The sequence below is a fragment of the Cydia pomonella genome, chromosome 1 (genome assembly GCF_033807575.1).
Source record: "Cydia pomonella isolate Wapato2018A chromosome 1, ilCydPomo1, whole genome shotgun sequence".
Taxonomy (NCBI): domain Eukaryota; kingdom Metazoa; phylum Arthropoda; class Insecta; order Lepidoptera; family Tortricidae; genus Cydia; species Cydia pomonella.
In genome coordinates, this window is record NC_084703.1 from 24,322,422 (window position 1) to 24,347,917 (window position 25,496).

Consider the following 25,496-nt stretch of genomic DNA (forward strand, 5'->3'; position numbering starts at 1 on the left):
ATATATATTATTAATATTATTATATGATGTAACTAAAAATTTACTGTTTTCGCATTTTTTCCTTTATCTGTAGGTTTTGATTTCCTTGCGAGTGTCGAAAATTTGCGCCATAAACGGCTGTATCTTTTGATTGCCTTGTCTCAGAAGTTTGATTTTTTCACAGCTCCATCCAAGGGACAGTAGACCTGAGTATTTAATATAAATTCCAGGTTGATACCTCCAAGCGTTCCTGAGAATAAAAAGTTCTTGACAGACAGACGGACGGACGGACAAAAAAGTGATCTTATAAGGGTTCCGTTTTTTTCCTTTCGAGGTACGGAACCCTAAAAATAAAAATAAAATACTTTCAATGAGTCTGGGTTAGCGTTGTTCATAACTATTTCAAATTTCAAAACGATAGCTATAGTGGTCCTAGAGATATTTAGCGTTGTGACAGACGGACGGACGGACAAAGTCGCAGCATAAGGGTTCCTTTTTTACCTTTTTGGTACGGAACCCTAATAACCAAGAACCCAGTTAGTTTACACGCGGAAAATAAAACTCCCAAAAGAAAAGAGCATACAATCTAAATACCTAATTTGGATTTTACGTCTTAGTGAGCCTACAATAGATGGGGTTGTAATATTTGTTTGAATTCTGATTAACATACATATCTACACGTAATCTTGCAATTACTTAGTAGTAATATCATAATTTTGTAGGTAACTGTATCCTACACGACACGAATGACATAATAATCTAACCAATAATAATATTCAAGGTCTTTGCTCCAGAATAGAATGTATTGCACAATGTTATTGTAGCGATTTATTTATGACGCGCTTGTACAATGCTGCCATCTGTAGGAAACAATCCAAACTAGTACGCTACGTACTGTCACAAATGACTTCCGTTCATCTAATGAGGGCCTACCGCGTACACCGACGTTCGCATATTGTGGGCATCTTTCTCTTTTATTCCAACTAACGCGTAGTAAGAGTAACAGAGAAAGATGCCCACAATTTGCGAACTTAGGTGTTCGCGGTAGGCCCTCTTATTTGATAGTTTATATGCTTGATTATAGATGGCGGTATTGTGAGCTTCCATCATTAAAAGATCTGTTCTTCAAATTCAGAATTTCAGATCAGACTTCATAATTAAAATGCCGGTCGTTTTTATGAATATGAACGGTGCGGTGTATAAAGCCCTCCATAATACTGAGAAAGCTACATTTCGCTGCTGTATCTTGTAGCGCACTCTATTGAACAGAATCTTAACTTGTGATAACGCCATGGATATAATTATAATCGAGTCGGTCATGCCTAAAAAACCGAGACTGTTCTCTTCCGTCCTTGTGTTGCAAAATGAACTTCTTAAAATATCTGTAGGTGGCGTTACAAGCCTCGTTCGAAACAATCTCGTTGAAATTCATGAATTATCGTAATTTACTGTAGAATATCATCATTTTCATTTATTTTTTGCTTTATAATGTGGAATTATCGACACATCATTTCGTCATGAATAACAAATTGGCATACGACAATTTTGAACATTCGCAACTGATATCGACTTCAAATAAAATAAGTCATCATCGTAAACGAGCATGCTGTTGAAAATCAATTCCAATAGATGGGGAAAAAATCATAAATGTTTGCTATTTTACTTATGTCTCACACATGCATGTTTTTGTGAACCTTGTAGTAAAGACAAGTTGAGATTTTGGTGTTAAGTAAACGTCATAATTTCATAGAAGTTACATAGACGTGCACCTTCTGGGCTATCAAATTCGCACAAATTTCACACAATTAATGTTTCACACAGATTCGAGACTCGTGTGTGTGCACTTTATGTTTTTTTGTTGTGATCAGTGCATGTGGTTCGTGATCCTCAGTCAAAAAACTCCCAATTCGATATAAAACGACACAAGAAAAACCATAGAGTCAAACCAAGATTAGGTGGCAGCAATTTTGATAGCCCAGACGGTGCACGGGTTATTTTAAAAGTCAAACTTCTATGAAATTATGGCGTTTACTTGACACTTGCACCGCCTGGGCTAACAAAATCGCTGCCAACTTATCTTGGTCTGACTCTACAAGCAAAAGGGCGTACCTTCGCGGCACTTACGTTCTTTTAATAAAAAGAGAAGATTTTTGAATAAAGAAACTCATTAATAGGTATCGGAGTTTTTTCGGCAGGTTAAGGCTCTTGAGATTCCTTCCTATATTTTTTAAAATATAACTAATATGATATTACCTTGAAAGCTTTTGAGTAGGTAAGTTATAATAATTCTTTGGTAGTAATTTAATGTATAAACTATAGAGTTTTAGTTTAAACTTATTTTTATATGAATTAATTCGTGAACCTCTTATTTGGCTTCCATTTCGTGATAAAATTCAGCTCAGCTCCTAAGTTCGTGAAATCGTGTCCCCTGTTTTGGGATAAAGTTTTCTAGAGTAATCGATAATAATTTGATGATAATAATCACACATTTAACGGGCTTACCTACTTAAGTAAAGTCAAGTTAATAATTGTATCTAAATTAATAAAAATATGTTAAATTGAGATCCACCCTAAAACTTTTTCTATACTCGTCGACTTTAATGGTGTTATTTGAACTTCGTTAACCAAACTAGAATCGCTTACCTTTCAATGTGACTTTACAAATGACTTTATTATGAAACGCATTAGTGAACTTATAATGAATTTGATCAATCGCGTCTCGCCGCGGTCAAGAGGACAAAATCAAAGGTTAGAACAAAAGCTATCAACGAGCTTCTCTTTCAGTAGATACTTACGATCCTAATTTTGTTTATTTATTTTGGTTTAGTTGTATACAATTGTGAAATCAAGACTTCAATCTTACATAGGCCACTCAGCATTACTTACAAGCTACTTAATAAATAAATAAATATATAAATTATTTATTTTAGACCAAGTTGATCTATAGCTTGTTAGTTACAGAGTATTTTAATAACTATGTCAGTGGAACAATACAAAAAAATTAAAATAAAATAATAGAAAAAATAAAAATAATTAAAACAACTTTGCAAGCATCACTTCAAACTTTTTACTTTTTAACTGTTTTTATTTAGTTTCTATTTGTTTTTTTACGGAATTTTGTTACTTGCATGTCCCTGAACAATACCGCCACCGATACCACCACGAACCAATTTTTAACTACAATCTTAACAAGTTAAGATTCCTACCTACTTAATGATCAGAAATGTACTGATTCTAAGTCCATTGCGTAAGTTGTTTCTCTTTATGTGTTACCTATCACTAATATCACTATAGATTTATATGTCACGAACTAGGGGAAAAGTAACAAAAAAGTAGTTACCTCGTGTTACTAATTTTTTTTAATACCCGCACATTATTTAGTCGATCATATTGAAAGTATGTAAATAGTTTTCAAAAACTCAGAACATTTATTAGTACAATAATATAACCTTATAAACAATTAATAATGTAAACTAAAACTAAAATATGACTAAATTAAATCTAAAATAAATCTAAAAATGGCCCCTGCGGCATAGTACCGAAGACGCTGGCAGCATTTCCTCGCTGGATCGTTAGACTGATGCGTTGAGCGAGGAAGCTGCCAGCTCTTTGATCTCCTGTGGCGTCTCTGAGTCTTTTAGACAGATCTTTGAAGAGACTCAGAGCGCCAGGGCCCCACGGACCAAGGGTCTCGACACCGAATGGAATAAAATTGTACTCGGCGCCGATACCCCTGTACTTTCCTACCTTGGCGTTCTCCGCCGCCTCTGTAATTAATAATTAACTAACTTATATGCTATACGTGTATGTGAAGTCCCCAATCCACATTGGGCTAGCGTGAGGACTATAGCCCGAGCCCTCTCGCACATGAGAGGAGGCCTGTGCCCAGCAGTGGGACGTATATAGGCTGAATTATTATTATATATGTTATAAACTTAAACAAAAAAAAAGTAAAACAAATTGAACTATAAACAAAATTGTGCTAGTCTTTACGGTGCGAAATTACCTTAAAAATGTAAACTCGGGTCATATTCAAACTCGTTTTATGAGAATTCTAGTAAAAAAAAACATATACCGAATTTCGCTCATATAAAACTTTATGAAATACATTATTTGTTTTCTAAATCATATTTATGTTACCTTCGTTGTTATATTAACAATAAAATGGCCGCTATTTCGTGAGTCGATTTAATTCAATTTCAAGGTACTTCTATGCATATATTTATTTATTTTTCATATCAAATAAATTACTAAGGGACCCACAGAAACACTCTCATAAACTTTTATTCGAATGGGTTTACATTCTCCTTCCTATAAGCTTAACAAGTTAGAGCGCGCACCTTACGGCTACAAAAAGTGCGCGCATACAACACAGTGCCAATCGCGGCCGTCTGACAGTTTCGAGCGTCGTATTACTTTCACTTTAGGCACTAAAATATTGGTCCTTGGTTTTCTAAAGAGATTAAATAACACAGTTTTTTTTTCTTATGTACCTACAAAATTTGAATAAAAAATCTTGAAATTGCTTAATATTTACGCCAGAGAAAAAGCTAACGAAATAACGTACTATCACAAACTTACGGGCCTTATCTGTCCGGTAACTGGAATCACTACGGGTACGCCGGCCCTGGACTGCTCTAGCTGCTAGTGTTATACACCCCTCTGTCTCCGTGGAGGAGGAGGGAGGAGGGTCCAATGAGTGTTGATGTCAGGCAGGTGGCCGATCGTAAAAAGACGCGCGTAATCGTAAAAAGTGCGACAGATGATAGAATATGCGATAATGCTAGAGGGCGTACCCCGTACTTTGTTTACGCTCCTCTCTGAATATTGACACTATGTTTTTTGCCAAAGCTATCCCATCGTTTGACTATCGCAGATTTTTGGATAATTATAAGAATTAGTAGCAAAACATTAATTCCATTCTAATGTTTAAATGGTCCTGACTCTTCAATTAATTGAAAATAAATAAAAAAAAAACAATCGAAGGCGCATGGCTGCCGTTGATATAGAACAAACTGTGTAAAAATATTTGCAATAAGTAATGTTAATATCGAGAGAAGAAAATGAGCGCTAATTTTGTATGGAAAGGAGATATTGCACGGCCGTCCGCTTTCGTATTTATATTGCATAGACACGCAGGGTTCAAGTTTAGACTATGAAAAATTTTTAGGCTAAATTGTCCCCTTTATTTAGTGCAAATAACTACACTGCGATTTTGTAGGGCAAAATATAACATACAATTTTTATTATTCATGCATACATTCGGTTTTTTGTATAAAAAGATATAAACATTATCCTTAATGTATATAAGAATAATAGCAAATTTGGCCTGACAACTACAGGTACGTTAAAATAGAGCGGGAACTGGACTACCGGAGCAGTTTTTTCTTCCTCTCTCTATGGGGAGTAGCCAGGAGAGGCTACTAGATAAGCTTAATCAAGTATTAAATATCGTTTGGTATTAAGCGAAAAATAAGTGCTCAGTCACAATTTACTCGGCTAAAATCATGATACAGAGTGTTAAAAATTGTAAACTTTTTATTTTATGGATTGTTAGTCTCTGTCTGGAAAATTACCGCTTAGCGGAATCCATAAAATTATTAAACGTAATGTAAAGTGGAGTCCAATAGAAATAATGAAAACGAACCAATTACCTTTGATACTCCATAATCACGCACTATTTGGCGACAATCATAAGATCACCAATTTATATATTTACATATTTTATTAGTATTTTTTTTTAAATATAAGTATGTTAGTTATTAATTTAGGTTAGATGTCAAATGCCAACAAGAGCTGTATTATTTGTTTACATTATTATTATTTGCTTTTTTATTGGACTCCGGTATATATGTTTGTAACAAACTTAGAGCTATCTTGTCAAAATTATTTGTACTTAAAAACAAAGTTCCCTACACTACATTAAGACTTTTGTACATGTCAATGGCCGATTCAATCATAAGTTACGGTTTGGAGAGCTTTGGAAGAACATATAAAACATATCTAAACGACATTTACAACCTACAATTACGTCTACTTAAAACGATTGTACCTACAAAAATCAAATATAAATTCAAAGATAACTATGAAAATCTATTCAAATACTGTAAAGTTCTAACTGTATATGAAAAAGTTGATCTAGCCATTGTAACTCAATCAGACTCAACAACAACAACAAGAATTGATTGAGACTCAATCATATAACAGAATTAAGAAAAAAAATACGACCTGTGCGATTACGTAACTTAGCCAACCTCCCGACATTTGAAGTTGCAAAAACAAACAATGTATACGGGCAAAGAGTGTGGAAGTGCATGTTACCGAGTATCTTGAATAGATTTCCACAGGAATTATTAAAACTTATAGAAGGACGAACAAGTGGACAAGCTAGAAATATCATTAAAAAATACTTTATTAAAATAAGAGGGCAGTCTACCGAAATCATTTAATTAGATGACCTATGTACCTAAAACCAATAATAATTAAAATGTATAAATATTTCATATAAGACTCCTTAACTCAAAAAATCTTTTAAATTTAAGATTATGTAATGTGATTTTTTATTAAAATAAACAGCTGATTTTTTTTTTTTTTTTATATTAAACGTTTATATTTTTTCAATTAATCATAAACTGGCCCAGCGTTTATGACAGCGAGGTGTCAAACAGGGTGACCCGTTGTCTCCGAAATTATTTACACTTACAAGCACCCTGGAAGAAATTTTCATGAGCCAAGCAGACTCCTGGCAGGATAGAGGGTAGGATAGGATTCAAATCTCGCCGATAACATTGTTCTTTTTGTCCCTTCCGTCGCAGAATTTCAGGTAATGATCCAAGATCTGAGCAACGCAAGCCTTCAAGCTGGACTTCAAATGAATCGCACCAAGACCCAAGTGATGACCAACAGAGGTCAGTCCACATCCTTAAAAACAATTTTTACGCCCACATACACAGCAGTGTGACCACAAAAATGGCTGTGGCTTGAGTATTCAATTCTGTATTGAGAAAAGGCAACGTTGGGACTAGGGCATGTTCCCAGGAATTCCCGGTTCTTAGGTTCCTGCGAATTTCCAGGAATTTTGTAGTGTCAAAAAACCGGTACTGAAGACATGGAACCAGTAGGTACTTCCCGGTTCTTCTTTAAGATACTAGTATGCGTATTTATGTTCCCATTTTTGTAGTAATAATACATCGGATTTTAAAATTATAATAACGTTAAAATTATGATATAACCACACCCAAACCGCAGCCAAATAACACTAGACCTTACTCATTGTTTGCCACCGAAACAGTATAAAAAAAAAATACTCAAAACTTGCACCAGTCTGGGGTGACAAAATCGCTACTAACTTAATTTGGTTTTACTCAAGTTGGCTAAGACTCACAATCGTTATATTACAGGAGATACTTTTTTAATTAAATATGTATTAGTTATTTTAGTTGTTTTTTAAGATGCTAGGACCTAATAAAATGTCGCCCTCATAAAACACGGAAATAAATTAATAAGTATTGGTGGTATTGTATCTTTATACGTGGTCCTTTGACCACGGAGAGAGTTGTTGCTTGGAGTTTCGCTACGAGAAAAAAATAAACATAATCCGAACGATAAATGTGGTTGCAAGATTAAGGAGATGACGATGATGATGATAGATGGGGACTTATTGGGGACGAAGTACATTATTAGATGGCCACCACAGGGGATAGTCATCGGCTCTAGACTATACGTACGGGAAATAGAGCCTTATTGGTAATGTGGCCAACAAGGTGTACTGATGATCTGATCAAGGTCGTAAAAAGAAAGAATGTAAATGCCGAGTGCATTCGAGAGCCGATTAGCCGGTTAGTCGGCCAAATTATTAGTCGCTATATCACAAATTTTTCGTTTACGGTAGGTTTAGCAAGAATGCTAAGACACATCCTTGGTGCAGGTTCGACGGGGTGGTCTGCTTGCCAAACCGATTCAGCAACGACATACGCGGTTGAAGGAATAGTTATTAGGGATGAGGGTAAGCTTGCTTAAGCAGACGACAGAAAGGCGGGTAAAGCTAGACTGCACCGATCACATGGATACTAAGACCCGCATAATTAATCGGGACGGTAGCTTGGGTCCAACTGGAAGAGATGTGAATGTAACTTTAGGTAGTGATTATGGGTAACTTCTAGAGAGCTCCAACGTAGTCATGTTGTAAATTCGTAAAGTAGCGATTTGTTTGATATAATAAACCATTCATAAACACTTACCAATGTATGAAATTATTTATATACAATTTAAAAATTCATAAAGATTGTAGACTTGTAAAAAAACCATTAAATATGATTACATAATACCCTAAGAAATGGAAACACCGGGAATCCTGGTCCATGGTACCGCCCGTGTCTAGAACCGGGAAATGAAATTCTTGGTACCAAACCAGTAATGCATTCCCTATGGTTGGGACGTTGTCATAAACACACAACTGTATCATATGATTCGGTGTAATATGTATGTGTTTACACTTGGAACAAAAAGGTACTTACTGTTACAGAATTTTATTTCTGTGATGATGCCTAGTGGCTTTTATATTAATTGTCGTTGTGACGTTGTTGCTGCGAAAATGTACCGGTTTGTTTTTTAATTATGAAGAATTAAGAATGACTATAACGCCCGAAAAAAGTTACGAGCGAATTGGCAGAGTTTGTCGTGTCGACTGAACACAACGTAACAGTGACATTCGGTCTATGCTGATAAATGTTACTGCTGCAGTTGCTGCCCTTTAAAAAAGTGTGGCGGGTTTAGTTTAGCCCAATCTCTTGACTAGCCAAACTTCATCACCATAACCGGTACTCTTCTGCACTGTATTTACAATAGCTCCTATGCGAGCTGGGAGCCGAGAATTGCTTCTAGCTGGTGTGGTGTATTACATAACATCAAACTTGTCTTAAAGGGCCTCTGTGCTGTTGACTTCGCCCTCACGCATGCCTCTCAAAGGTCCGGGAGCCCATGGTCCTGAGATATGGAAAGATATACAAGTAATAATAATAATACGGCACAATTCACGGCAACGACATCAATGCAATTTATCTTAGCAGAAACATTGCAATAGTGACAGAGAATGACAACTTTATACCCATGCGATAGCATGGATGGTCGAACGAAACAGAGACGGCAACGTGCAGTACGTATACATAGAAAGAAGGTAAGTAACGTTAACGTGTCTTTTTATTAAAAAATACTTTTTTTAAATAAACCCACTGCGTAACAATTATAAATCATATACGATTGTGTACATACTTTTGCTTTCATAATTAATATTAACTATACAATTAAGAAATGCTGCCAGCCTGTACGGCACCATGCCGCAGTTGCATGCATAGCATGCATAGTTATTAATTGTTTATTTTTAGATTTGAAGTTTTATTGAAAAATATACATTTATAAGTACATTTATATAATTTTCCTGAAGTTATACGAGTAAGTGTACCTCTATTAATTGAATGGTAATAATAATACATACTACCACGGCTTTTAAATTGACTTAGCGTATTTTCGCATATGAAATTGTGAAGAGGTTTTAAGAGGGGATTAACGCAAAACTGCAGTTTTTTTTATATAAATTTTTACACAGCTTAACCATTCAGCAACTCAAAATCAACAGCAACAGGGCAGACAAGGAAAACTTTTAATGTTAAAGGTGGGCCGATAAAAAATAGGTAATAATTTTAGTGTAAACCAGCTAATAGTATAGCCGAGGGAATTGACTAGCAAACTTTTAAACAGAACTACTTTCAGAGACATTGACGAAAAACGTCAAAACCAACGCGATCGCGTTTTTTCCCGTCGCAAGTTTCACGCGTCACGCCTAATCATTCAGAACTACCTAAAGGGAGAATTATTAGTCAATCAGTCAAATCAAGTAGAAAGAAAGTAGCGTAACGTGTACACTGATTGCTCCAAATAAGGGTTTCAAGTAATTTCCGAGATATATAGCGAGGCGTCTAAAAAGGTTATCGACCTAAATCTTCGAGGACATTGCTCGTGCCTCTGCATTTGCCATTTTAAGAAGAATGTATGTCAACTAACTTCAACCATTCATACCATCTATTTCCACTCAGAAAGCCAGATGTCATTCTTATCCCTAACTAGCTCTCTGACGTCACAACGACCTTGGGTCTATGAACAGTTCTTAGGTCATGCAAGCAACTTAAAATGAATAAAAAAGCCGACGAACTGACTCGAACAGGACTAAGGGAAAGCACTGCGGCCGTAAGCCATTTTATAGTATCTCCAAAAGCCAACGAGGCTCACCTTAAATGCCTACTGGAATAAAATCAATTGAATGTGGAGAGAAACATCAGGGTTGACTCCTTCCAAGCTCACTTATAACTCACTTCTGGGTAGGCATATTATAAGCATCCTGCATGAGTTAGTCTCTTAAGAACTAAACGATTCTGCTAAACTAAACGGTTGCAGAACTAGATCGAGAACTGTAGTAGTACAATATATTAGGAATGGTTGCAGTGATGCAAGAAATACGAAGGCTGATATAGCATTTACTAATAATACATTATAATACATGTATGCTATGTTGGCCATTACACACGAGGCGATATTGTGCGCGCGAGCTTTAAGCGAGTACGCAATAAGAAAACCGATGTGGGTAATGACCAATGCACACATGTTTCATACGATGTTTTCATGATGTCACAAAACTTTTTTGTCAAAACAGTAAAAGTACAATTTTCTAAATGGTGGCTTACAGTTTTAACATCGAATAATTGCACCAAAGCGTGCTGGGCTTGTAGACACTTATTCGCTTTATATTACTTATTTATATAAAGTCTGGAAGTTTTTGCTGATTTTCCATTGAATAAAAGTTTCATATGCCGCCAAATATTTTTCACCCGATTTTGATGGTAAAAGGCTATCGTTCTTCATTTTCAATGCTTCAAATGACATTTTCGTCAATATATAAACTATTTATTATTTAAATTTTATGAAAAATACGGAAAATGGCGGCACGTTATTTTTTTTTACGCGCGATTCCAATGCACGCCCAAGGCAAAGGTGCGAACGAAATCAACAAACAGCCAATTAAAAAAAATGTGAAAAAGCTAATTTTTTCGTATTTCTATTGATAGGATGGAGATCAAATCGATAAAATGTTATGTATATTCATTTATGTAATTTACGAGATACGAGGTGTGATAAAATCTCTTTGAACTAACATTTGAAACCAGATAGTTGGTTAAAAAAAATGTATTACTCGACCAAATTAAGAAGGCTCCGTTTTCATGCATATTATTAGCAATCAGTCACCTTCGTAACTCAGTCGGAATATATATATATATATATTAATTTATTCAGAACAAATATAATGAAAAAGCACGAGTGTTATAATATACTGAAAATGATTATGCGCCAAATATAGGTGCAATAAAAACGTCGTTTTGGGCAAGTGTGTTGAAAAAGAATATTAAGCGTACTACCGATCAAAACCAACCATCACATCCAAGCCAACAACATCTTCATCATTAATTAAGAATATACTTTATGTCCTCTTCTAGTGTTGTTTAACACCGCTCACTCAGGGAGCCTGGAGAACGCTCGGCAATCTAATCCCAAAAATTGACAAAGACACTAAGTATATTACGAGAGCGACTGCCTTCTGACCATCCGACCCGTATGGATTCCCCTATTTGGGTTCCCCCTTATGGGTATTGAAAACTAAGCTGGCATTTGTTCGCTTAATTTACAAAAAAAATCTTTAAAAAATCCGATTAGAATAAATTAAATCATATTTCGAGCATAAGTTTCAAAAACCTAACTTTCTTAAACTGGAAAATGATCAATTACATGAAATATTTATGAATAAATAATCATGTTTCATGTAATTGACAGTAAACAGGAGGATTTACTAAAACCACAACATAAATTAAAATTTGGAGCTACTGTCATGTCAAACGAATTTTTAACATAATCTTTTGACCATAGAATTATTGTTACAATTTTATTCTACATAATTCAAATATATGTAGGTCTCCAAATGGCTCTTATACAAAAACAACATGAAATATAACGCAAGATACCTGCTTACTACGATATAATTTCCCTAGGATATTATATCTGTAAGGGTCTAATAATATAAGTTTACCTACATATAAGTATTTAAGTTTCAAATGTAATCGAAGTTCGGATCTTAATTCACGAAGAACTAGGTGACAATATCAATAACACATATTTTATGAATTGTCGAGTTGCTTCCATTTTGCATTGGTACTGACACATTTTATTGGCGCTGAGTTTTCATACTGATATTTTTAAAAACTCACCATCTTACCATATAATATTTTAATTAATATTTTTTCAAGCTATACTTCATATATATATAACAAGTATTTACCTATAAAAAATATTTTTAAGGAATGAGAAACAACTCTGATTGTATTTTGGTGGATAGGAGAGTATTTTGGTCGGGGTTGGTGTCAGGTTGTCATGGAGCGACAGTTGTCAGCAAGCGGAGGACCGGGGGCCGCGGGTCAGGCGTGTCGACGACGTCTTCGGTTGCGTCAGCGCGGCGGGCGGCCGCGCGGCGCGAGGGGCGCGCGCGCTGGCGCGGCGGCACTGCGCGGCACCCGGCGAGGACTCGCGCGCTAACGACCGCCGCGCGCACGCGCCGATCCACGTCCCGCGGCCGCGTCACTCGTCTCTTCTGCACAGCGATGTGCTCCAAAGTCAGCCACAAACAGACGGCCGCCTGTCTCGTCCGGTGATGCTGCACTCGGATCTTACAAACCTACTCATTCCCTTCATCACGATAACGATCGTCTTTCGTGCAGATGGAGACCATAATGACGACCACTAAGCACGAATATCACTTCGGTAAGTTTTATTTGCCAATTATAAACCTTATGAACTTTTTATTTTGAAGTGGTTCTCTATTTATACAAAAAGAATCTTCCCCTTTATTGTCCACCAGTTTCCCTAAACATTGATACCAACACTGACAACGTCAAAAGCGTATGTTGTAATATTTTGTGAAAGATGATTAAGATTATCCAGCAATAAAAAAACACATCACAGAAGAAGCTACACTCTGTGGAGGAACAGCGAGTCTCATTGAAGCGTAGCGAATTCGTAGCACCCCTGCCTCTGCTACGACAGTTCTACGGTAAGTTAATTCGTTAGGAGATAGGAGGCTAATATTTTTCTTGAACACTGTTTTTACATCCTAGATACTAAGGTGACAGTTTGATTGTCCAATCTACTACCCAATCTATTTGTTTTAATAACATTGTCTCTGTAGTGCCTTAAGGTTGACTTTTAGAAAATGCATTTTGGCATTAAGTCCGTTTTTCCTTTTGTGCAACAAAATTCTAATAAATGTTTAAAGTGACCAATCGAGTGCCAATTATTTTGGTATCTAGAATAGGATATGAAAATCGGACAGTTTTCAATAACCACTAAAATTATAGTAAGCAAATATCCAGCGTCTCTCTATTTTACCATACAACTTTTAAGTACATATCAACAAGCAATGTTACAAATGCAATGGTTTTATGTAAATTCGACTAAAGACAAGACTTACAGTTTAGTAACATGATGTACTCAGTATCAATATATATAGTAATTATAAAAAAATTAAGAATAATTATCTTTTTGTCAAATTACATTACGTAAGACGAATCTCTGATAAGAAAATAAGAGTAGGTGCTTACGTACTAGCGGCAAGGTTTTATAGGTTAGCAGTGCTTATTATACTATGGGGTTATATTTACGAGTAGCTATGGGATTGTATGGTTACGGTAAGGTACGACTAATGGGTCTTCTGGTATTATTCATTAATTTTTTGGATCCCGTACCTGAAAAGGAAAAAGACTCGACCCTTATACTTCATCGTCCGTCCGTCTGTCGAGACACTTTATCTCTGGAACACGTGGAGGTACCGAGTTGAAATTAAAATCATATACAGTTGGCGGTCGTCAAATCTGCAGTTAGCGTTTAGATGGCCCGCTCTATAATCCGGCAGTTTACACAGCCGATCGCCGGATTACAGATGGCCTGTTTACTGTACTAAGGTCTACAATCCCTTGAAGCTATCTAAAAATAAAACTTCTAAATTACTTAACACAAAAATATACGGCCGTTTATGCCGCAAATAACGTATATTTCGACACTCTCAAGGAAAACTCAATTAATAGGGTACTTTCCGTTCACCAAGAACTATGAAATTTGGCAAGTAATTACGTCTTACTACAAGTACAGGGGATAAACTAAAAAGTATAAATTTGTAAAAATAAATGTTTAATTGGTACGGAACCGTTAGTGGGCGAGTCCGACTCGCACTTGTCCGGTTTTTCTTAGGTAGGTACAATTATATTTTTTCTCTGATGTATAATCTGGTAGAATTTCGTTGTGTGAACTACATACTCAACTTGTTCAATCAAATGCCCTAAATCCAGATCGCTCGGTACTGTTTAACGGCCCGATTTGAAGAATGATAAAGACACGTTTAAGATCTTGGAAAGATCTTTAAAACATCGATAGCCAAACGATAAAGATTATGATTATGATTATGATTATATGTCAAAATTGACGTTTATTTCGATTCCGCTGTGATCCCAATAAGATCTATCCACGATATTTCTAACGTCATAAAGTGACATTGGTTGCCCGAATCGAGCTGATTCTATCAACTATACGACATACAAACGATATCTAAATGATAACTTATCTAAACCAGAACTTATCGTTATCGTATCTCAATCTTCGAATCGGGCCTTAAGTGGTACTATTTTAAGTCCGTATTTAATGCACACACATGCACTCTACTAACATTTAAGAAGCATCCATTACCTGCATGAACCGTCTCAAAATTTAAAGCAGTCCAAAAAATACGGCATTAAAGTATTCTCGATTTATTTGTTACGTATCCACAATCCTTAAAATCTGTAACAGATTAACTTGATTTAACTTTAAGCGAGAAGAACTATGCATATAATATGCGTAAATATCCTTTTTTCATAATATAATCGTATCATCACGGCTGAACTGTCAAAATGTACATGATGACAAACGGGAATCAACCATCAGTACGGATACTATTTCAAGTCAGATAGTGGAGTGAGGTGAGGGTGTCATACATACCAATTAGGTTTACGTATATCCCGTGAGCACAACACCAAAGTTTAGGGCTAGGTTTTAAAAACCATTTTTTTTACCCTTATCCGCAAAAAGGGACAGTCCTTTTCTATTTGACCTGTGTGATAAAGCTTGTCTAGTAGGTATGTCTACAGGTTACTGAGGAGGAAGTGTTGTCTACAGGAGAGACGTTTAGTTTAATAATCTAAATAAATGAAGATTTCAACAATAATAAAATTATAAACATAAAACTATACCCAGTCTCGGCAGTCTCAGAATCAATAATAAACGTCATCCGTTTTCGATATCTTTTCGAACCCACCTTTACAAGAAATGCCGTAAATACGCAGTTAAGACAATGCTTTCAAAATAACGTATCTGGAGGTGTATTCTGATAATAATAGGTTATGAATTTGATCGGGGTTTGTTAGGGTTTTTGGCTGAAGAAATGTGAAACTGTAAAATTCGAGTAAATGGTGTTTACAAGAACTGGTACAGGGATTAAGACTTAAATATTATATAAAACAATAATAATTTAATATAAAATATAATTGTATAAAAATATATTATATGAAAATAGGGGTCAATGTCAAACAATGCCGCTGATCAGCATATATTTATGAATGTGTTGATTTTGCAAACATTTCGCACATTGCTTAAACGACATGTTTAGCCAGGCAGTCGCTTTTATATCACTCGTCCATTGGCAACAGCTAGTACTTACTCACTTATTTATTATTCTAAACAAGTTTATACACTTTACAAGACATACGATAAATGTACAACGTTTTAAATTTTGCCACTAATTTAATTCGGTAATTTCCAATGCAACAACCGAAATATTTAGTAGAGAGAGAATAATTTACTATTTAATTTTTTATAAAATTAATTATGAAAGTATTGAAGAATTAGGCAACCTCACAGGAAATAATAAAGTACCTATTTAAAGTTTGCCGACTGTCTGGCCTAGTGGGTAGTGGCCCTGGTAAGGGCGATAAGAATGTCCTATGATATTTATTTCTTTATTTATTTAATTTATTTAAGTAGATCTTCTAACAAATGCTTGCTTGTTAACATTTCGCTAAGTACAAATTTGTACAAAACGGTTTTTTTGGAGTGGGCTACTAAAAAATACCTTAAATACCTATCTACAATCTACAAACGCGAAAGTGGTTCCCTAAATAAAGTATACTTACCTAACTACGACCGAATTTATTTTTTACCTTTTCGCGGCTTAATTACCAAACAGCATACATTGAACAAATAAAGTGAAATGTATTATGGAGATATGTTGTAAAATTGGATATATACAAGTTACTTTAATAATTAGCTGCATATTTCATAAGTATCTAAGCCTGCCTTTGGTTAAAAACAGTTTTTTCATTTCAAATTATTTAGCTCTTTCTTAAAAGCACTTCGGTTGAACTGAAAGAGCAGTGAGCACGAAAACACAATTCATTGTTTGCATCTAAGTCTAGGTTTATTGCGAGTAGGTTTTAACGGGCGTGCGACTTTAGTGCCTGCGCGGGAGTGCGCTGACCGGAGAGCCGCAAGTGCCTCACCCGCGCGCGGCGACCTCTGCGCTGCGCTCGAGCCGCAAGGTCGAAGTTTGCTCGTCGTCGCTCCCTGCCCTTACTTACTTCTACTCTACTGCTTCTTATCGCTCTACACTCGCATACTATTTTTATATCCTGTGCACTAGTTCGAGTTCACGACATCTACCTCGCTTTTCTAATAGTGTGGGATGGAATATTTGCCCTACAGCTTTCAACAACCTAAAAAAGTCGTTAATACTAAAGTCGGTACAGACGGCTTCATCTAGAGTCGATACGAAGCAAGCGTGGCAGCATTTTATCATCCGGCGATTAGATAAAGCGAAATCGCTCAAACTCAGTGAACGGCAGTAGGCTCGCGCGCGCCCTGCTCGCATCGCGCGCCTCGTGTGTGCAGACAGTCGCGTCGGGTGCAGTAACCACAGGTGCTGCTGAAAAAGCAGCACATCTGCTAATATAATTCATACCTCCCAGACTATGGGCCAACACTGTGTGATTGATATGTTAGGCCGAGGTGGCAGGGCGCGCGCAGCGGAGACGACCGCGAGCCGGGCACAAGCTTCCTTGTTATTGTTAGCGAATGTTGACCGCGCGAGTGCCGCTGACCCGGTTTCTGCCGCACTACCAGGCGCAAACGCTAACTACACTCCCGATTTACTTCAAAAACTGCATAGAAAATGCACTTACAAGTTTTTGTTACAGTAATATGTACTACGCAACATAAGCAGAACCTTAAAATGGCTAATGCGATTAGGTAACTTATACCTACTACACACGAGAGCGAGGAATAGAAAACAAGGAATACAATTGTCAAATATGTAAGTCAATACTTAGGATACCTAACAGCTTTCGTACGGCGCCATATCAATATCATATATATTACTAAACTTTTAAAAAATATGTACTTAGCAGTGGAAAAGACCTGGTAAGTAGCCAGTTCCCATATGTCAACCAAAGCAGCTCCAAGCGAAAGTATTTTTTTACTTTTTACTGATCATAAATACAAGCAACGTTGAATAACGCTGGCAATAAATTGAACTCGAAGTAGATGGTCGAGCGCGGCTCCGCGCGGGCGCTGCGCCCGCTTCCGGTTTCTGCTGATAACAAAATAAATTAATAGCCTATTTAAAAAAAAAAAACTTAATCAATATACTCGGTTGTTATTTTCGTTGTGCTTAACATAGTAGCCCGATAACGTACTCCGCAAAATTAGCACTAAGTATCCTCTTAGGAACCACAAACAGACCCAACTGTGTACATGATACGAGTATATGGTAATACATACCTAAATCCTGCATTTCTTTAGTGAATTATAATTGCTTTTGGGTTTCATAATTCTACACCCTCTCATTGAATAACTTATCTTAACATCTTATCAATTTATTTCTGGTGTTTTTTTTTCACATAGCCAGAGTATATTTGTTTAAGCTAAGCCCGTCACGAACTCCGTCAAACGTCTCGATACATAGACCCTTTGATCCCAAGTTTCATCCATATTACGCCTCAAAAAGATGTCAGTACTGGCAGGATGTACTGATACTCGTATTCTGCAAGTTTCTTGGCAACGACTGTGTGTCACGTAACATCTGTTTATACGGTGTATATTTTAATATTACCACAAACTTAAACTAGACGTAGGTTTTAGTGCTGTAAAACGATTCTGAAAGTTTTTTTTTGATTTAGTGTTAACCACCATAATGAATTATTGAACATTTTTCAAGCGGCAATGTATTTCGTACATCAGGGTCACTTGTGACAGTTGTGACGTCGCTTGCTGAATTATTTACTATGGAAAAATAAAAGTCGTCCATTTTTGATAAACCCTATGAAAGTGTGTCCATTCTGGTTTATAGTAACTGCCCTTTGATTATGTGGTGGTATCAAATATACACGCTGTATACTTACCTACATTGACAGGAATAATACATATAATTATTTTACCTAGCAAACATTCCGATGCTGTGTGATATGGCTGATATGGTGCCAATACTCTATTTTATTTTATACATATAGTTAGGTTGAGAAGTAAATTGTTTTATTAAATAGTTTGTTCTTTGGAGTGCGTGGACTGGCGTGGGGCGGGAGCCGACGCTGCGGCGGCGATAAGCGGCGCTCGCGCTGACCCCGGAGATCACCCGCCTAACACCCGCGACCGCGCCCGCGCCTGCGCGTCTCTCCTCTACCCGACCCCGCTCGCTCATCCACATTCAATTAAATTAATGTTTCATACAAGCCTACGATTTAATGAATGGTTTATTCTTATCTATGTATGGTTTAACATTTTTATAGTTTATAAAATGATCGCGGCCGATATATTTCTATTTATCTATGTATTATGTGTAGTGTAAAGCATCACGCACAGGAGGAGCAAACGCGCCCGGCAGTGCTGCCGAAAAACGTGCCAGCGGCTGCGTACGGCGCGGTTTCTACATCGACGGCGTGTAAGAACGTGACGTCGATCTCGGTTATCGATTGGACGCTGGAATTGCGACACGCGCGCTGCAACTGCACGTTCTGTTTTGCGTTTATGCATTTCAGTACATTTTATAACATACTTGCATCGGTAGTGAATACTAAGACTCGTTACATAGGTAGCTATTTACATTGCTTTATCAATACCGGATCTTGTGTGAACGAAGATCGTAGACGAAATTAGAAAAGATAAATCCTTGACATTAATATTTAAGACATGAAGACCAAAGGTCAAAGGGTGTGGCCCAATGTCTTTTCGATGTGGTGTTGAAGTACGAGTATGGTTCTTTAAAAAACAATGTTTTTGAATAAATAAAAGAAAACAAGAAACCAAGACTTTCTAGCATAACAAACATTAAAACATTTTGCTGAGTAAGTACTTTGAATACGTGTTGCGCCGAAAGCTCGGGTAAAGCTACATAAACTATATTGGTTAGCTGGGATATAGAGAAAGAAAAAATTGAGAGACAGATACCCAGTATACCAACGTGCTGGGCAAACCGTATCAGTGTCAGTCTCAGCCTAAAGTTGCTGATGTTGATATAATAGAATCTCCTGACAGATTCGATTGACTTCCGTTCGAATAGCAGTATCAGCGCAAGGACAGAACGCACAGATATAAACCGATTTTATTTACTTGTTCAGGGAAAGAATTATCTTATTATTAGGTACCTATCTTGTGGCGCCAATCTAGCTCGCGCTGCCAGCAGTGCGCCGAGAAATGCTTTGTGTTGAGACTGCGCGTTTACTTCTCTGTTTCTACGATTAATTTTCATTTTATATTTGTAGTTTTTGTATTTTTATGTATCTGTTCATTCATTCATTGTTTTTACATTTTCTTAATAAGTTTTTTTACTCGACTCGTTAATTAAACTATATACCTTTATGAATGTAAAGAAACAAAAATAACAATACATATAATAAAAAATAATAATAGATAAACTGGCAGGCTACATACAATTTGAGTCCTTCGTTCCTTTTCAGTTAGATCCACATCCTCGAACAAGTACCTATCAAAATAATCCTGCGAACTGAAACGCTCGTGTTTGTACCCGAAACGGGTTTTCTCGTACCTTTCACTCTTTTAGAGACTGCTCCTATTACTAAGATTGAAATTTGTTATTACTATTTTACCTTCAGCCAGTCCATTAAGTATTTGTGAATACTTTTTTCCCCATTTCTCTTAAAGGTTATTGCAAAGACGTACGGACACCTGCCATAATATTGCTTGCACAAGTTGTCGACGCGGGCGACGCGCCTTCTTGCACGAAGGGCACCTGATGCAAAATCGTAAAGACGGTGGAGGTATACAGACAGGGTGTTTTTTATTTACCTGCAATATTTTGCGACATGAATATATAATAATACATAGGACCTGACCTGAATCACGAAAACAAATGGCTGTTTCATACATTTAGCTGGTTAGATGTTGACGATGTCTCCGCGAAAACCAATTTTTTTTGCGATCCAGCCTAATCATAATGTTTTTCTCAAATATAGTGAAAGAAGAATAAAGATAATAGAACTACTTTACAGAAGCAATGTTCTTACGTAGGTAATACATTTTCACAGAGGAAAGTAAAAACAATGGAAAAGATTTGTTATTTTTTTATACAGAAGTGTAAATTTCTGCCGAAAATACGCCAACCTACTTGAGGCAGCTAAATAGTTGCGATACCAACATATAATAATAAGTAGGTATTAATCATCTGCTTGGACCTATGCTTTCATTTTATATAGTCATTTCAACTTTTAAAAAAGTTTGGAACTCGAAAATAATCGAATTTGTACGCAACATTGCTCTGAGACTGCAATGTTTTCAACTTTTTAATGTTTGGTTGACCATAACCTTCGCTACCTAGTTTTTAACCGGCAAAGTCGACTTAGCCGTCCATTTTTGAGAAAATTTATTTATCAATTTTTTATCACCTTGTGAGATGTTAATCACATGTTAAATAAGCCATCACTTGACAATAATGAGGCATTTACAATTATTTGACAGACGGCAAAATACCCGTGGCGGTGATGTAAAATGTATTTAAAATCTACCCTGTTGCCATGTTAATGAGTAACTTTCCACAAAGCGAGAAACGTGAGGCGACATCGGGGGCGAGCTCCGGGGAGGGGCCGGAGCTGATAACGGCTGGACCGGCGACCTCCGGCCTCGCGGTTAAAAATATTTATATCTGTATTTATTTAAACGAGCAACTTCTCTCCCCCCTCTGCACTACCCCGAATGTGTGGCCCTTACACCCTGCACAAGGACTCATTGTCACACTTATCTCTTTAATGATCTACGCTGTTGAACATTGTACATGATTATCATTGATCAGAATCCTACATATTAAAACTATTAATGATGAAATATGCTGGTTCATTGATAGTGTTTTATTCGATGGAAACAAGAAGAAGAATTAACACTAACAGAATTTAAAAAGATCATCAATCAACAATAAAACAATGGAATTAGAAAATATAAGAAATCGGTTAAAAAGTAAACATCTTCTAAAAAGATGCGTCGCCTACAATGACTTTTCCATGAAATAGGAACATGTACGATTATCACATTACAATAGTTGCACGGATAATTTATCTAAATACATAAGAATAAAAGTTTGGTAAATATGTAAAAGATATCATGCTCTGAAAGTGGATCGTTGTTTAGGTATGACCATTTTCTTTAGGTATGACTATTTTCAATTTTGGCTATCAGCGTAGATTAATCTGGGATGTGTTTAGAAAAAGTGTATTTTTTTAAATAGCTGCGTAAGCTATTCTTTCTAACAAATAATTATTTTAGAAAGAGGGTCTGAGATAATATGAACAAAAAAAATGATATATCGTGATAAAATTAGTCGCGTGAATATAAATTTGTTACAGTAAGTAACTTAATCAACGCTATGCCATGCTTAAAAGAAGTAAAAAATAGTTTGTTTCAGTAGGTAGTCCGGTATAATAGCTACCTATAGACTTTTAATAAAAACATACTAATTAAATCGTCCCATGCCTGAGTTATTATAGCTATGTATTATACGAGGCGCTATAAGCAACACAATAAATATTATATAAAGCCCGACCAGAAATAGATGATCATTATCAAGAGGGCGCTGTTATTCGCATGCACCTATAGGATGACAGTTCAGTTTAGTATGAAAAATTTAGTTCGGAAGAAATTCCGCAATATGGCGCGTGATCATATATTACTGGTCAGGCTTTACATAATGCGCAGTGAGTACCTCTTTCATGCACGGTGTAGTTAAAAAGATTTTCATGGCATTAACATATCTTTAAAAATAATTTATTAGCAATAGCTAATAGTAGTTTATGTGACTGCTACATAATAAAAAGCATTCAAATACACGAGTGTGGGTTTAAGAAAGTTTCTTAATAAGATCACACGAGTGTTTTAATGCCTAATTATGGACAGTTACATACACTATTTTATCTACACACATATTTTAAACTTTCTATGAAATATTCACTAACCCAAATTACAGCCTCCGTTGGGGCACCGTTGCCAAATCGTTGCTCTCTAGGCGGAACTCGCGGATATGTGGTGGCGTCACCGAAATATTCTTATCGCTTATTTTACACGAAACTATAGTTACCTTAAAATAAATAATAAATAAATATTATAAGAAATTATTACACAAATTGACTAAGTCCCACAGTAAGCTCAATAAGGCTTGTGTTGAGGGTACTTAGACAATGATATATATAATATATAAATATTTATAAATACTTAAATACATAGAAAACACCCATGACTCAAGAACAAATATCCATGCTCATCACACAAATACATGCACTTACCAGGATTTGAACCCGGGACCATCAGCTTCGTAGGCAGGGTCACTACCCACTAGGCCAAACCGGTCGTCAAGACAACATATTGTCAGAAACAACAAAACATATTCATTGTATACTTAAAACTAATTAAAAGATAAACTGTACGTCAAATGGCGGTAAATGAAAACTTATTTCACGCATGTATTTATTTTTAATTCAGAGACAAACTAGAGACGGGGCCCATTTCCGTATTCGATACAAACTAACATGCGAGATATGTCAAAATTGTATGTAATTGACATTTCATTTCGAACAAATAGGCATATCGACTGATATTAGAATAGAGGTCAAATCAAATTGCTTTTCGCATTGCTTTTTTTCAGAGATGTTTCAAATTTGAATGCATAACCAAATCGATTTCGATGTAAATATGAAGCAATAACTACATTATAGACTGATAAGTTTGTTGTAACAAAACCGTTTATCGTAATGGCGGCATATAAAAATGAATACCCCAGACTCGATTTAAATTTTAGGTTATAGGTAATTACGTGCAATGTAATGCAATGAATTAAGACGCGCGCAAACGTTCACCTCACCACCAAATGTAACACTGAGCTGGGGCGCAACACAATTTGGTGGAAAGCCACCTACTTGTTGGTTACAAAGCACGTTGTTACCAAAATCTCGTTACCGACGTGGTCAAGGAAAGGTTTCCTACCCTCTTCTGCACATGAAACTTAGCTGCTACGATATGGTCACCAAATTTTTTCTAGGCTTCGAGTATTGAAATGTCCAACTCCATTAGTTATTCTCTTTTGTTTTGAGGTACAATTACAACACGGCCAGTAGTGCCGATGACGTGTGACGTATGGCATTTTCGTTAGTGCATTAGTCATTTGGGCGAGGAGGTTGATAATGCGTGCCATGGAAAACCAGACTTAGGGAGCGAGTACATATTATATACTTACGTTCGTTTCCGGTAAGTCTGCAACTTTAATAAACCATTGTCTGCGGCAAGTATTATGCTACTATTAACAATAAGATAGTAAGCATTTAAAACAATAGGCCTGTTTTTCGAAAGGAAAGTGTACTACACCTATCGCTTAAGTTATCAAAGTATTGAATCTCCACACCAAACTTTGGATTATGTAGTGTTAAAAGGCTATAGTTCTCGCTTACAATCATGGTAGCAAGCCACCGTCACGGCATAAAAAAATGAATGAATGAATACATACAGTACCGGGTGCGGTTGAGAGCGGTGTCAATATTCAACGTTTAAAAATACAAACAATCGCTTCTAAATATAACTTGTATTGCAATCTGTATTTACAAAAATCAATTAAGCTATTCGTGTTTATACCCTATTTGGGTTAAAATGACATTTTAACCCCAAACCACAAAACATAAAAATCTCCACTTTAATCATGTTCCTAACTATTTTTTTCTAAGGCACTAATAATTTGTAGAAGTCTAGTAAGAAGCATAAGTAGTTTTAATGAACCTTAATCAAGTACAAATGTTTTTTTTTTTATATAAAATAATAACAGTATTACATCTATGCTGACCCTCATACTAGGCATAGCCTGTCCTGTGGACATAATAAAGTTTACAAATAAATAAAAATACCAGTTAGTGAATATAATGAGGTTTGAAAAAAGAAACAATTATTTTGTGTCTCAGAATAATCCCAGAGGCACTTTCAAACTTCTTATGTCATGCATATAAGTATTTTATTAAAACCATTTTTTAAATATCCAAAAGAGAATTTGTTGAGTGGTTGTTGCCACATTTAGAATAATTTACGAAAAGTTATTATCGACAGGTCAAATAGTGTTGTATTTAGGTATATAATAATATTCGTAACCTATACTTTTTTAATTACACTGAAATAAAACAAAGTTAATTACTTAATGTGTTTACGTCTACGAATGAAGAGTCGGTTATAAGTAATAACAATACAATGGCAGTGGCGCCGATGTTTGTGTTGACTTACTAAGTACCTCAATGCTTAATTACGTTTTGTACACGTCTTAGATATTTACTGAATATAAGTAGTTAGTCATTAAACAGGGTATTCAATCTCAAAAAAGAAGCTATTATGCATATTTTTATATGACTAGAACACGAATGACAACAATCCTTTCAAAAATAGCTAGTTACTTACCTACATATGAATTTCAATAAAATTATGCTTTCTCATTATGATTGCTTATACATATTAACATTATTAAAAATATTTTGACACAGTTTGTTATATATTAACCACAACTATGCCCCCAATTTAGAGTTAGCACCATTTAAAAATTTATATAAATCCAGTTTTTTGCTCCTAATTTTTACACAAATAAAAAAATCGAATAAGGCTAACATAGGGACATATTTATGGTTAATATACATGTTAAAACATTATCCATAATATCAATATCCAGAGAGCAAAATGGGAACTACGTTTGTATGGCGAAGTATATCTTCCTAAGGACTATAGGTACAGCATAATTTCCTGATTGTAAGATTTAATCCGCATCAAAAAGTAACTACTTAGGTATTGAAGTGGAATTCATAAACGTTTTATGCAACACACAC

The 25,496-nt window shown here is 35.9% G+C and overlaps 1 protein-coding gene and 1 long non-coding RNA gene across 3 annotated transcripts in view; both read left to right on the forward strand.

Moving 5' to 3' along the window:
* LOC133518554 (uncharacterized) overlaps nt 1–25,496 on the forward strand; it is a 298,712-nt gene that overhangs the window by 8,719 nt on the left and 264,497 nt on the right. The window lies entirely within an intron of this gene.
* The window catches only part of LOC133518424 (transcription factor BCFI-like), a 54,318-nt gene continuing 41,167 nt past the window's right edge, over nt 12,346–25,496 (forward strand). Inside the window, exon 1 of one of the 2 annotated variants that reach the window (XM_061852139.1) lies at nt 12,346–12,837. In XM_061852139.1, the coding sequence (XP_061708123.1) occupies nt 12,795–12,837 (43 nt within the window). In that variant the 5' untranslated portion in view covers nt 12,346–12,794. Of the gene's footprint in view, nt 12,838–16,588; nt 17,468–25,496 lie in introns of those variants that run through there. The other variant, XM_061852148.1, reaches the window with a different exon arrangement.